Below are 14,307 nucleotides of genomic sequence, written 5' to 3'. Positions count from 1 at the left end.
TGTTAAATTTGGGTATAATTTATCTATTTCCGTAACATCTCGTTCCAGCGTTTTCCGAAAACTATAACCATACGTAACGCTGGAAAGCCTTTGAAATCATTAACAATACCCTTTCACCGTAGCGGAAACCATAAAACGCATCTGACTTTTACGATAGCTCCGTCTAAAGCGAAATTCATAGATAAAGCATGCTTGGAATATACGAGAAATTTTTTATCTAAGTTCGTGGATTTTTTTTTATATTAGATATTCATCCTTTACATTCCCCCCAGAAGCGCAGACCTTTTTCCCAGTTTGAATCGACACGCTCCATTACTTTAAACCGTTCTAATCTTTAACATAAACATTCGTATAAAATATCAGATGTTCTTGGCTTTTAAGGGTCGCAGTAATTTCTGTTTTAATAATATATAATACAACGAAGTATTTGATAATTTTCACGATCAAATCCAAATTTTTAGTTTAATATAACAAATACTTAAATTTTGCATCGCAAAACCGGGGCAATGTTTCTAAACTTACAGTAATTTCGTTTTTAATAATATAAATATATATTAAACAAAAGTATTTTAAAATTTACACGATCAAACCAGAATTTTAAGTAAAATATTTGATAACATATACGTAACGTTTGCATAGCAAAACCGGAGCCAACAAGGTTTCTAAAGTTATTTAAAATTTATCTCGTTTACGTCTAAGCCTGAAAGAAATAAAACCTGCACACCTGGATTAAATTTTCATCGAGGTATTTTGATTAATATTTGAGGCTAGGCAACTGCGTATAAATATAAAGAAGGTAGAATAAAATTTAGGTTGTATCAGAAGCCTATAATAAGGAATCCTCTAACTCACCCAAAATCGTGAAATAGAGGTATTCGGAGGGATATAAATTTGTTGTGGCCAGAAAATATAGTCCTCTCGATATATTCATTCCGAGGGACTTCAGGTGTATAAATCAGCAGTGAAATCACTTGAAACCGCGTAAATTTAGTAGCTTTAATAACTTTAATGAATTAAATATTGAAATCCCTTGAAATCTGAAATCAGATGTACAAAATTTCTAACATTGGAATGATTGGATAGCCCCTCGATTCATACGCGAGCAGTAGCGGAGAAAACATTTGAAAAATTCAGACGGTTTTTTATATTTTAGCTCGTCGAATTCCCATAGGATTTTTCTGGGGATTTTAAAATTTGAGAGACTCGCCTCGTTTTGATTGAACTTGGTTATTTCTACATTATAAAGGTAATAAATGTTAAAACTATTATTGGCTATCATAAATATACGTACTAATGAACAATAATCGGGATTCTGAAGGCGATATCTCCGTATAATTTTCTCAATACGCTTTGAAAAACCTCAAGCCTTGCCCGCCTTTCGCGTTTAAAGGTTTAAACGAAGGATGATCTAAGTACCTACGTTTAAGGTTTGCAAACCGACGTTTTGGAGAGCAACTACTTTTTCGCTACAAAGACTAAATATAGCGCTCACTAGATTCGCTAGTCGTAGGCCGCGTTAATTTCTTCTGTGATCCGTGTCGAAAACAAGACCTTTCAAAAGTTTTACGTTGGCGGTATAGGGAGTTAAAGGCTTCTTTTATTATAGGCTTCTGGTTGTATGTAGAATTTGAGAAGAGTGTACGCGCGTCCCGCAATTGTGTAATGTGTGGTGAAAGAGAAAAAGATCGAATTTTAGTTGGAAACTTTTAAATCGTATCCCTGATAGTTTTATTTTGAGTAGGGTGCCGTCCAAGAATACAAATTGCTGTTTTGAAGCGGTAGGGAGAGAGCGAGGAACCACGTTTTTTTTGGGATGGAGTATAGGAGTATATATTTCCCGGACTAATGTTCCCCAGCAGCCGAAAGTCGAAAAGAAAAGCCTCGCTATCTTGGCCCAACCGTTTGTTTGGGAATTGGTACTATAGGAACTGGAGCTGTTTTTCCACTTTTTTTTTCTCTGCGGCGTTTGTCTGAAAGCCAAGCCTTGTCAACGGCGCTCCGAAGAGAGAACAAAGAAAACTAAAGAATTTTTTTGACTGAGAAATAAGGTTTTGGCGTACTGAGATTTATCGAGTTAATTATTTGCGTTTAGGAAAAATCTTTAAATATCAAAAGTTATTTAATCTTATCAAAAGTGAATTAAGTCGCGTGGCTTTCCACAGGTTTTTTGCCATACGTCCGGGAAAACAGGGAAAAGTCAGGGAATTTAAAATGGGCCTAAAAAGTCAGGGAATTTAAAATGGGCCTAAAAAGTCAGGGAATTTTAAGAATTTGTTAAAAGGCGGGGAAAAGTCGGGGAATTCAATTTTATCTGGTCACTTTTTAAAGGTAATTTTACTCTAGATCTATGACAAACTGTATGATTATCATTTATTTCCTTTAAAGTTTGACTTATTTTTTCAACATTGCAATAACCTTTTTACTGAAATATAAGTCCATTTAAATTTATTAACTTGTGATAAAAGTGAAATATAAAATAAACATTTTGGTCTTAAAAAGTCAAGGAAAATCTCTTAAAATGGTCAGGGAAAACAGGGAATTGAATCTAACAATTTTTTTCATGGTTGGCACTATTTCGATTTGTTTTAATAAAAATCAAATCAATTGATTTTTGTTATTTAAATCAGATTTTTTGGATTTTATGGAATTCATTGATTTTTATACAATTAATGGTTCTTTTCCTGTATAATTAACGTACACTGTATTTTATAAGTTAGCTAATCTTGAAATAAATTAAATCTTAATTAAATTTTCTTTTTTTTTCTCAGATTTTCTATGTACTTTAATTTTTAAGAACCTTTTTGCCATTTTGTATTCCTCCATTGAAATACATTGCGCGATTTCAATCAATGACTTTAATTGTGATTTAAATCAAATTAATTTAAATCAGCCAACCGTGACCCTTTCCAGATACAAATAACTCCATCTTTCGCGAGAGAGGGGTAATATGGGCCCCGTTTTTGCACCCACGCGGAATAGGATATTTTCTGCTTAAATAGTCTCCCAAGGTTACGCAGGTGTGAAATATAATACCTGTATACCTTTTACAGCGGCCCTTCTCCTCTAGGAAATTCAAAAAGAGGTTTTCCGCAGCTCTTTTCTATAGAGAAGAAAGTACCCCTATACCGCAGCTGCTAGTATTCTCACACGACGAATCCCCCTCTCTTTGGTTTTTCCTGTCTGGCTCGTTTCGATTATACGGGGTCCTCCGAAAGGAGTCCCTAGTATGGCTCGAAGGTAGAAGCTAAATGGTGAAGACTTTACCTCTCTCGATAGCGAAGACGAAACTGCCTACTGATTTGGGGATTTTGATAACTTCTTTATCGGTGTAACGGTTTCGGAGGAAAGATCCTGCTCCGAGATCCCCCTCACGAGGCGTAAAAACTGTTTCCCAAAATGCTTATGTAACATTATTTTTAACATTATTGTTATCAATTTTGAAACGAGGTTATTTGTTGTTGTTCCTTGGGCAGTCCGCTGAGAGAATCATTTCGTAGCTGCTCTGATCGTTAAGAATACGACAATGACTCGACTCCAAAACAATTTTGTTTGGATCAAGTAATAGGTGTTACCCTAAAGTTTAAAATGTTTTTCCCCGCGTCACGAGCTTAATCATTTTAGTACTTTATTGGCACGCGCGTTTCACACGTGGACTTCAAATTCCAAAATCTATCTATCTTCAATAGCTATAACTTGTGAGGTAGAAAAAACATTTAAAAGTGACCTCGCGTATTTTATAGAAACACCTATTTCGATTAAATCGGAATAAATTTTAGTTTCAAACCTAGCGTTTCGGTTTAATTTTAAACATTTATCAGCTAGGCTAATAATACCCAAGGTGCACCACCTTAGGTGACTTTCAATGCCTTTTAATCAGGTGTCCGTGTTACCACACGTAGGAGGGTGGTGGCAAGCCCTTTATGCCACGCGTGCCAACAGCTCCCTACACTCACTATTACCGTTAGCCTTTACAAGTTTTAATGGAAAGGGGCAACCGAATATCTGGAGGGAAAACCCATTTAACTAGTGGACAGTGAACTTGCAAACTCAACGGGGATGGATTTGTTCAGAGTTTTCACCACACCTCCTTTATTTCATAATTTTTCCTATTTTTCTAATGTGTTCCTATAATTACACTATTTTCCTATTTTTTCCTATTGCAATTAGGTCTTTTGATATCAAAATCTTCAAAGTTAGAAATAATTTTAGAAATATTAGAAATCTTCGCTCGTTCAACCAATTATGAAACCAAATTCCACCATAAACCAACGGGTTTTTACTTCATAAGTACTTGAAAACCTATATTTTCCTGTAAATTTAATGGAATTTATCCAATGTTTTTTAATTAACGAAAAATCTCTCCATTAAATTCTTATAAATCGACTACAAATTTTTACTTCTAATTTTTCTGAGTTTTCTGTGGTCACCCATTTCGATCAAAGCAAATTTTGTAATCAAGTTTTCGTAAGAACAACTTCTAAATCCATACGCCCGTCGTCCATATCTTTAATTATATGTCAGCTCAAGCATCGCCTAGTAGATTTCGGGTCAAAGTACGCCCTTGTATCAATAAAGGAAAATACGAGACTAGTCGAGGCGCGTAACCCCGAAGTAGCCAGAGTCCTTCTCAAACAAAGAGCGCGTGGAAAAGCTCTCGACTTTATCGTGGCTGGAGCCTCTCCTAACTCGTAATCTTTCTCAAACATAAAATGGGCTCCTGAGAAGAATCGAATGATAAGGATTTGGGGGGAAAACGTAAAGCCAACGCGCGCTCTCATATCCCGACTCTGCCTCAGTTTTTTTTTACGTCCTTACAAAATTGCGTTCACTGTAAAAAAAGAAGGATATACGGGCTAAAGATATACGAAATTAGTCCTACGAGGTCATTTTCTTCGCTGTCCATTTAGTATCGTATATTTTCCCTCGTCCGGTTAGAGTCAGTAAATAGTCTACTAAGAAGAATGACTCGTAAAAGTAAAACTAGAGGGTGCTTTCTTATTATACGTACTATATGACAAAAGAGTCGCGATGCAATATTGATGACTCTTTTATTATTGTTCGGGATAGAACAATGTTTCGCGGAGTCGCTGCCGGGTGGGGAAGAAGGAGGTCTGCTCGAGGAGTTCGCCGACTGTACCGCCTCCCCGCGTTCAACTACATTGTCAACGGCGACTCGGTATTAGCTACGAATTATGCCCCAAACTCCTTACGTGCTTAGAACTTAGTTTCCAGACCTAGGAACGCGTTATCAAGTGGCCGTCCCGACCTCACCTAGTAATGGACGCCAAAGCTGTCTCGCCGGGGGAGTACATTAAGGAGTAATCTGTCAAGTGACCATAGCGCCCTGGACCTCGAACGTGGCGCAACAGGAAGTTCTTGGAGAGAGAAAAAAAAAGAGACAGTGTGATTTGTCAGTGAGGCCCGTGTCGTTTCGGGGGTGGCTCATCCTTCCCGCTCACTGACAAATGATTCTGAACGAGGGAGTTGTCTCTGCCGGGCCTGTTGGGATGAATTCTCTTCCGCGCCAATGGTCAATATCTCGCTATAAAATTTATACGAAGCTGGACCACGCCCCGGCTTTTTGTTTAGTCCCGTGTTCCTCTAGTTTATTCCTCTTCCGTCGTCGTGTTTTCGTTTCCATACCCCTTTCTCTACCCCTTTCTCTACACCTATCTACTCCAGAGCCTTTATACGTACATCGTACGAAGCTCCCTTTTTTAGTCCGGACTGCACTAAATAGCCCGATGAGTCTCGTTCGTATTCGAGCTTTATCTAATTATTCATTACCAGCTTTGGTTAAAGTTTGGAAAACTAGGGAGACTGTGGGAGGCGTTTCTACTAGATTGGCTTTTCGTTTATCCCTGGCGAGGGAAGAATTATCTCTCTACGAAGTTCAGCTAGTTCACCACGTCTCCCGCTAGAAACTATAGTTTGTCTACGCTTTAAACGGCCACTGTTGCATATTTATAACGCTCGCTCGCCCAACGAGTCAAAGTTTAAAGTTTAACTGGTGGAAAAATGGACGTACCGTTATGTTTAAATTAATTTTTACTCGAAAACTCTATTTCTTATTTACTTGCACGTATCGGGGGGCTTATTTACTTTTAATATTAATATTTGAAAGCTCGGTTTTGAGTTAGTATGACTGGTATTGGAAGTATCTTTCTAACTTGAAAAGTATCCAACTAGAACGTTAAAATGAAACACGTACCAGGCGGTTCAATGGGCTCAATTTTCCAGGCATATTTTTTTCACTCAATTATAAACAAAATTCCACCATAAAACCATGGATTTTAACTTCATAAGTACTTAAATATTATATTTTCCTGTAATATTAATGATATTTTTCTTTATTTTTCCAAAATCCAATCTTATAAGCATTTATACAGGGTGTTTCAAAAGGTTATTGCAAAAATTTGATGGAGTTGTAGGGGGTGAGTTGAGCAGTATGCCTGTTTTTCCCATTTTCCTACGATGAGTTAAAAGAGCGCCAGAGAGCTTCAAAGTGTGGCCTACTAGCCCCTGGAAGTAGGCTGCAACAAGCGCAAAACCAAGCAGCGGGAAAACGCGAACATTAAGGTTTGGGCTCGTGCGATAGGTAGAAAAAGGACTTTGTAAACAAATCGAGGTAACCAGCGTAAATAAGTAAACTTAAACAGTATTTAAAGTCGCGCTGGCTGCAGCCTACTTCCAGGGGCTAGTAGGCCACACTTTGAAACTCTCTGGCGCTCTTTTCACTCATCGTAAGAAAATGGAGGAAAACAGGCATACTACTCAGCTCACACCTACAACTCCTTAAAATTTTGCACAACCCTTTGAAACACCCTGTATTATTTAACTGTATAATAATTTGGTATTTCGGCTACAAACTTTAAGCAAAATTCCAACCGCGGTATTGATTAGACTTCGATCTTGACAAAGGGCGAACCTAAGAATAGCGGTGCGAACGGGGCTTCGATTCCGCTACTCTTGGTAATTTGTAGCCGAATATAGCCACGTATTACCTCTATTTTCTTTTTCCACCCTTCGTGTGTTTAAAAGGGAACCACACCCAAACTTGTCTAATATTTTTGCTTTTTTTCTCTCCTCCGGTGGTGCGCTATCTTTCGCAGACGCTAGTATCTGGACGCCAGGCGCAAAGGGTGGTCAGTTCGGATGGAAAGAGCGAGCTCGCGGAACGGTGACAGTCGGGAGGTCCCTGTCCCCCGGGGATCTTCGCCTCGACGCCAAGCCTCGCGCCACCAACTACTCCCAACTGCGCCGGGACCACGCCAGTCTCGGGACAACGCCCAAATGCGTCCCCACCCTTTTGGAACGCCGAGAGACGCGGGTTTACGGAAACAACTCGACGACGTTCGGAGGAAAACCCGAGATTCGCACCACGACGAATGTGGAAGTTGTACCGAGAATTCGAGGCCTTGATGGCGACTTGGTGGTCTATTCGAAAGCGCCCTTTGACCTGGTGGCCACCCTGACTCCCGGGATTGCTGGACGTTTTCGATGGTCTATAGCCGAGAACGGACCTTGCTCCATTACCTCTTGCAGCTCTGATCGACTGGTGAGTTTCTTTTTAAAACTTGTCTTTTAGGAACGTAATGGCCGCGTAGTGGACTCCCTGAGATTCTTTAGCTGTACAAGCGATTACCAAACTTAATAGCTTAAAGGCCTATGTTTTCTTCTGTCTGTCACCCTTTAAATTTACTTTCCTTCCAAACAAATACCCTGGTGGTAGGTCAACGTGTTCAGCTGTTGGCCCAACGCCTAGCTGATTATTCAGGGTTCGTACACGACCTGGAATACCTGGAAAACCTGGAAAAGTCAGCGAATTTGAAAATGTTTCCAAAAGGTCAGGGAAAAGTCAGGGAATTTGAAAATGATTGCCAATGGTCAGGGAATAGTCAGGGAAATTTAAAATGGTCCGAAATAGTAAGGGAATTTTAAAATGACCCCAAAAACAACTCCGGCAAATAAATTTTTGAAAAATGTATTAAAAATACATAATTAACATTTTTTCAAGATTTTACCTCAAAACATACATTTATTCTACAAAAATGGTCATTGAAATTTGGCAATTTAGTCAGGGAAAACCTAAAAATGTCAGGGAATTTAATTCCGGAAATTTTGTACGAACCCTGATTATTATTATTAGTCTATAATACAGTCCATGTGTTTAACCATAAGTAACATAATACCTCTAAGTATGACACTTATGCATTTTTTCTTACTACATCCTTTCTTCAACAAAGATAAATCAGTAAAACTACTAGCAACCCGGAAGTTTAACACTCTTTGTGATTTGAATTTTTCTATCGGTCATCCAAAAGGAGTCAGAGCTCAAATTCAGCCAATCAAAATTGTCTATTGCGTAACCATAGTGCGGCTAAGTACGCATTAAGCCTAAAAAGGGCGGTATTCAAAATCGTGCGCCCAATTCCCGGAATATCACGTTAACGGAGGTTGGGTTAGATTAGTTCATGGCACCGCTATTCAGAAAATAAAAATTGTGTCACTGTGAAGAATGTATGACTGTAATGTCATAAATACAGGTATTATATTGCTTATGGTTTAACTGAGCATAATTTTCGAACAATTTCGCGGTGGTAATCCCCGGCTTATATCGGTTTCTTAACAAAAAAACTATTTTTTGGTCCTTTGTTTATCCATAGTCAAAACGTTTGTATTTTACTCTCACTAATATCCAAACCTAGTTGTTTCAACAGCAATGGCCCCAAACGCGATTCTTTCGTCGCGTGCTTCTTAGGAAAGCTATAAAAGGTGTTAAAAGTGCAGCTTTTCCTGGTGGCGTCTTGGTAGGGGAGCCCGCGCGGATGGTGAGGAGAAGCCAGGGCCCTCTTTGACGAATGGAGTCGGGGATTGCAGCGAGTCCCGGCAGCGCTTCCCGTGACACGATCACGTGACAGTGGGCATTAAAGTCGTATCTGTCACGCCGCATCCTGATCCTTCTTTCTCCCAATTGCTCTCCATCCTCCTGTCGTCTTTAAAAAGCGTCGCCTCTTCCCTTTAGGCTAGTTCTATCTGTTTTTTATCCTTTCGCGTTGAGCTCTCGCGGGTTAGTCTCTCTCCAGGAGTCCTGGTCGGGCTGACAGCGGAAACGAGAGAACAGGAAAATATAACCTCAGACCACAATCGAAACTAACAATTCAAAAAGTATTTTATTTCATAACGTTAAAATCTTTAAAATTTAACTTTATTCCGATTTGATCAAAATTATTTGACCCAAAACGAATTGAATCGAAACTTATTCCAGTTGGATCCAAATATAAGGGCAAATATGCTTCGATTGTGTATAGCCGTCTTTATTGAACAATAAAGCTATTTTTTTAAAATGTTGCTCCTATTAGGTGGGGTGGCGTAGTGGTTAGTACTTTCGCCTCACAGCAGGAAGAGCTAGGTTCGATTCCAGCTTGTGGCACTGGGTGAAAACTCGGAACAACTCTTTCTGTGTAGAATTTCCAAGTTCTCTCCCCACTAGTTAAAGGCGTTTTCCCCCAAGTTTTTCGGTTTCCCCTATCCATAAAAACTTTAGAGGTTAACGGTAATAGTGAGTGTAGGGAGCTTTTGGCTCGCGTGGCATGAAGGGCTTGCCACCACCCTCCTACGCATTGTAATCTGGCCACCTGTTTGAGGCATTAAAATTTGCTAGATGACTTGGGCCTAAGGTGGTTCCTTGGGAATCATACTAGCTGATTTTATTATCCTTCGCACGCGGGATTTGCATGAGCATTGTAAAATTCAAGGTCCCTCGCGAGTCTAGCTGCTCGTAGAATGGTTAAAGCTAGACAGTCCCATAGATGGCAAAATTTCCAAGCTAAGCTCGTCCCATTTTATAGCAAAAACTATTAGTTCCAACAACGATTACTCGTATTTTGTGAGCTTCAAACGTGTCTAAAATAGGCTTTGTAAAAATCTATAAAAAGTTTGGTTTATTTTTGTTCCTATTGACGTTTGCCGTAAAGGGACGAAATATAGAGGTGCAGAGCCGTCTTTAGATAACGATTGTCTAAAAATAGATTTCGTAAAAGTCAGTCGGCGACGTTAAAGGTCATTTTGATGACGCACGGCGTCTCATAAACTGTCCGTCTCGACCCCCGCCCCCATTTGCGACTTTGAACCTTTCGGAATCCGGGCGGGACTAATAACGTGGTTTTAATCACGACGGACTGCTTTAATCCGCTCAACCCTTTCATAATACGCGCCATGATAAGTATTTAATACCTCGCCGTTTAATTAAGGTCATTTAAAATGTTGATAATTTTCGAGCTCCACCCTCGCCGGGGATTCCACTTTGATTAATAGATGGTTCACTTTATTTAATTTACGTTGTACTCTCTCGCTTAAATATTGCAAGGTGGGTCGTAAAAGACGAAACTTTATCGATTTCTACGCAAACAAATGAAAATAAATATCATAAACCGATCCACGATATTCAAAACGAAAAACGCGCACTTATAAAATTCAGTTTACCGATTAAATCCCCTTAGAATCAAAACCAATCATCTAAAATTTCAAACGTTATTTATTTACGAGAAATCCTTTCAGTTTACGGCGAAAAACATAACGCGATTCCGTTTAACTTTATAGCAGATTAGGAAATCGTTCGATACTGGATCTTCGGGTCTATATCTATCCGTTCGACGATTTATCGGGATTTGTATCCTTGGTCTTGTAGATCTATCGGCTGGCTTCGATCCCCTCCAGAACGGATGCGCCGCCAGAGGGAGAGAGAGAGAGGGGGGGGGGTTGGGGTATGGGATCTCCCCCGCGATGGGTTTTACCAGTTCAGCTCTCCTCCTGTTGCTCTCAGGCTCTCCTCTTCCTTGATCCTTGAGCTCCGTAATCATGTAGGGCTGCGTTTTATTGTAATGGCGCGGATTCTTCTTCCATTTCTCTTCCTCTTCCACTCTCTTCTCCGCTATCGGCATCTTCCGCTTTAATCTTCCCGCTCCTGAATTCTTCGTTCTTTTAGACGTCGATATTCCGGCAGTTCCATTCTCGTCCGCCAGGGCGAGCGCGCGGCCAGGAATTAATGATGCGCGACTGAATTGGGCTTGATTCCGACCTTACATATGTTAACGGAAAGCCATTGGAATCCCCTTACTGTTTTCTACCCCTCTAACTATCCGCGCTTAATTCCTCGTCTCCGTTTTCCTCTCGGCTTTTCTCCTAAGATGATCGCCCTTCCAAGTATAGCTAGCGCGATGTTTCTACTTTCCGTCTTCGATAGATGGCGCTAGTAGTCCAAACCCTGGAAAGTCACTTCTCCCTGGACATTGGTGTGTCGCGGGTTGAACACTTCCACAGGCGTTTTTAGTGCAAATGTCTAGTCGTAAGTAGTAAATAAATAATATTTTAAGATTATTTAGAAGGTGAAAGTTACACCGTATATTATCTTAAAGATATTTCCGGATGATTTTAGTAAATCACTATTTGATGTATTTTACCCCGCATTATTTTTCTTCCGAAACGTATCTTGCAAAATCAGAGGGAGTCTGACAGGAAAAATGTTTCAAGCTGAATAATAAAAGGGATACTTCTCTAGTAATTTAAATATATTATGTACTTATGGTAGTAGTAATTTTCGGGAATACATGAAAGATATTTTAAAGCCCAATAGTCACTAAAAAAGTGGCCTATTATCAATAGATTTTGAAAGCTTTGTTTCTAAATAACTGAATAGTGTATTTCCTAATTATTCTTAACCATTTCAATTATTTTAATATTTTTGTTATTAAATATAAAAAATAACGCCTATAAAGAGACCTTCGTTCTGGAATATCGTACGTTTCAAAGCTAAAATTTTATTCTTTAAAATGGCAGTAAGACTAATCGATTCAAACTAGGTTGGGGCCGGGGAGAAGGAAGCGCATTGTAGGTTTTACTCTCCGAGTTGAAGATTGAATAGTTTAAGGGTGGCTAGCTGGGGAGAAGTGGGCATTTGATCGTATACTTTTTAGCTTGAATTAAACCTTTATTCCACCCCACACGCGTTTTTTTTTGTATCAATTCTCTCTTTTTTTTAGCGTCTGCTTTGGACAGCAAAATTAATCACCGTGTTAAATGCACTCGATTTAGTCAGCGGGAGGGGGTTCTCCTTTCCCCTCCAATAACCCCCTCCGTGGACGTTTTTGGCGATAGTTCAAGTTAACTTGAAAGGGAAAAAATCCCATTGTTTCCCTTCCGAAAGGGATAAAAATTTAAATGGGATAGAAAGAATGGCTTACTAATGGGCGTCAAAATTTTTGAGAACCATAATTTTCGTTTTCTCCTTTCTCGGTTTAATTTATGTGTCTTTTGAGAAGATTTAAAGAATGTAGTATGTTTTTTTTTCTTTTCACAGATAGAATTTTCGAAGTGCTTTTTGTTAAAAGAAGGTGGTATTTAGGAAATAGTTTTCCAGTGATATTAAGTAAAAGATAAGTTGAAAATCAACTCGTAGAAATGTTGCCTATAATGTTCTACTCATCCATCGATTTGAATTTATTTTCCCCCTAAATATTGATAACAATAATCAGCTAGGCTAATACCAAGGCAGCACCTAAGGCCCAAGTCTTCCAGCGACTTTTAATGACTTTAAACAGGTCCGACATGGGTACAAATTTCGTACACTCTAGAGATAAAAATTATTTTAGAAAAACCAATTTCTAATTTCTGAAATAACTTTGAAATTCAAAATCCCGTACTCAAAATTTGGAAGTATCGTAATGATTACAACACGGGTTTTTTGTATAAAAATTATTTTACCAGTTTAACTAAAATTAAACCTACATTTTTACTATTCAGAAAAATTAAATTCCATTAAACTGTTGATCCCGAGGCGCGGTACATCCCAGCGTTACTGCCTTAAGGGGGAAGACTACCGTGGCCATTGTCTACTTTCGCGCTATTTCAAGCTGAACTCTTTTAATTTTGTATTTTAACTTATAAAATTAATATTTAAGTTAGAACAGCCTCTTGTTTAGTGCCTAAAATAATTTTTAATTTTTAAAATTTAAAATTTAAAAGTAATTAAGTTATTACGTTTTGATTTGGACCCCCGGAGCTAAACAAGTTGGGCAAGCGTCCAAACTACCCTTTAGTTAGGACATTATATCTCGTTAACTATTAATATTACAATTATCAAAATTATTTTAAGCACTAGAGGAAGGTTCAGCCTAATAAGAAAATTATAATTCAATGATGTAATTATTAAAACAGAAACGTTCAGCTTAAACGAAAAAGAGGCTTTTACTGTATTCTTTCCCCTTAAGGGAACGTTAACATCGTTTTATGACGGCGCATACCAAATAAACAGATTGCTTCATATTCCCGATACTATTGCAGTCCTACGTTAGAGGCGAGAAATCTAAGGTATGTTCCCGGGCCGGCCCAAATCTCATATTTTCCCAATATATTTTTTCATTTCTAGTGGATAGCGGTAGTATTAGCGGGTCCTTCTTAAGGTCTTCAGACTCTGGAATCTGCCGTTTCCACCCCCCCCCCTCCACGCAATGGAATTTTTTTGCTTCGTCTATCGATTGCTCATTCTATAACGATTTGCTGGCAATATCGAAGCGCGCCCGGGACTCGTCTCTCCACGTTCACTTTCTTCGGAGGCGCCAGTCAAACTTCTCCTTTCTCCTTTTCGAGATGTATTATAAGCCTCTCACGCTCCCGCTCTTCTTCATCCCTCGGAAATCTCTCCGCGCGTGTAAGAAGATGGGAAGGAATGGGCGCCAACCGGTTAGAAAAGGTCATAGACCGCCCTCGCTATTGCCAGCTCTTCTTCGCTTTCAAAAAACTGACGACTTATCTCTCTCTTTCGGACTTTGAAGATTTTTTTGCCCTTCTCCGTGATCTGTTCCTCCGCTAGAAATATATATTTTTCGAAATGGGAGAAACTTTTTATGTCCTATTTTTTTTCTGATAGTCTTTTATTCGCTACATTTTTTTGGTATAAGATATACAGGGTGTTTCAAAAGGTTATGCAAAAATTTTAAGGAGTTGTGTAGGGGGTGAGTTGAGAAGTATGCCTGTTTTTTTCCCCATTTTCCTGCGATGAGTGAAAAGAGCGCCAGAGAGTTTCAAAGTGTGGCCTACTAGCCCCTGGAAGTAGGCTGCAACAAGTGCAAGACCCAGCAGCCTTAACTCTTTTTGTAAATAATTTTGTAAATATGTTATTGTATTATATATATTCTGCTTCTGGTTACCTTATGACTTTAAGTGTTGAACTATTATGTTTTTATTACTTCGCTTTAAAAATGTAAATTCCTGCGAATCCATTGTATAATGGTTTCCTCCGTGATATAA

The 14,307-nt window shown here is 38.9% G+C and overlaps 1 protein-coding gene across 2 annotated transcripts in view; it reads left to right on the top strand.

The window, feature by feature from the left end:
• The window catches only part of LOC149924824 (uncharacterized), a 557,796-nt gene that overhangs the window by 346,634 nt on the left and 196,855 nt on the right, over positions 1-14,307 (top strand). For both annotated transcript variants that reach the window (XM_090159675.1, XM_090159674.1), the window contains exon 7: positions 7,113-7,558. In XM_090159675.1, the coding sequence (XP_090015801.1) occupies positions 7,113-7,558 (446 nt within the window). The remainder of the gene's footprint in view (positions 1-7,112; positions 7,559-14,307) is intronic.

The sequence above is a fragment of the Leiobunum rupestre genome, chromosome 10, assembly GCF_980474605.1.
Source record: "Leiobunum rupestre chromosome 10, qqLeiRupe1.1.hap1, whole genome shotgun sequence".
Taxonomy (NCBI): Eukaryota; Metazoa; Arthropoda; class Arachnida; order Opiliones; family Sclerosomatidae; genus Leiobunum; species Leiobunum rupestre.
Note: the sequence above shows the minus strand (reverse complement) of the source record. Positions and strands in the feature narration are given on the sequence as shown.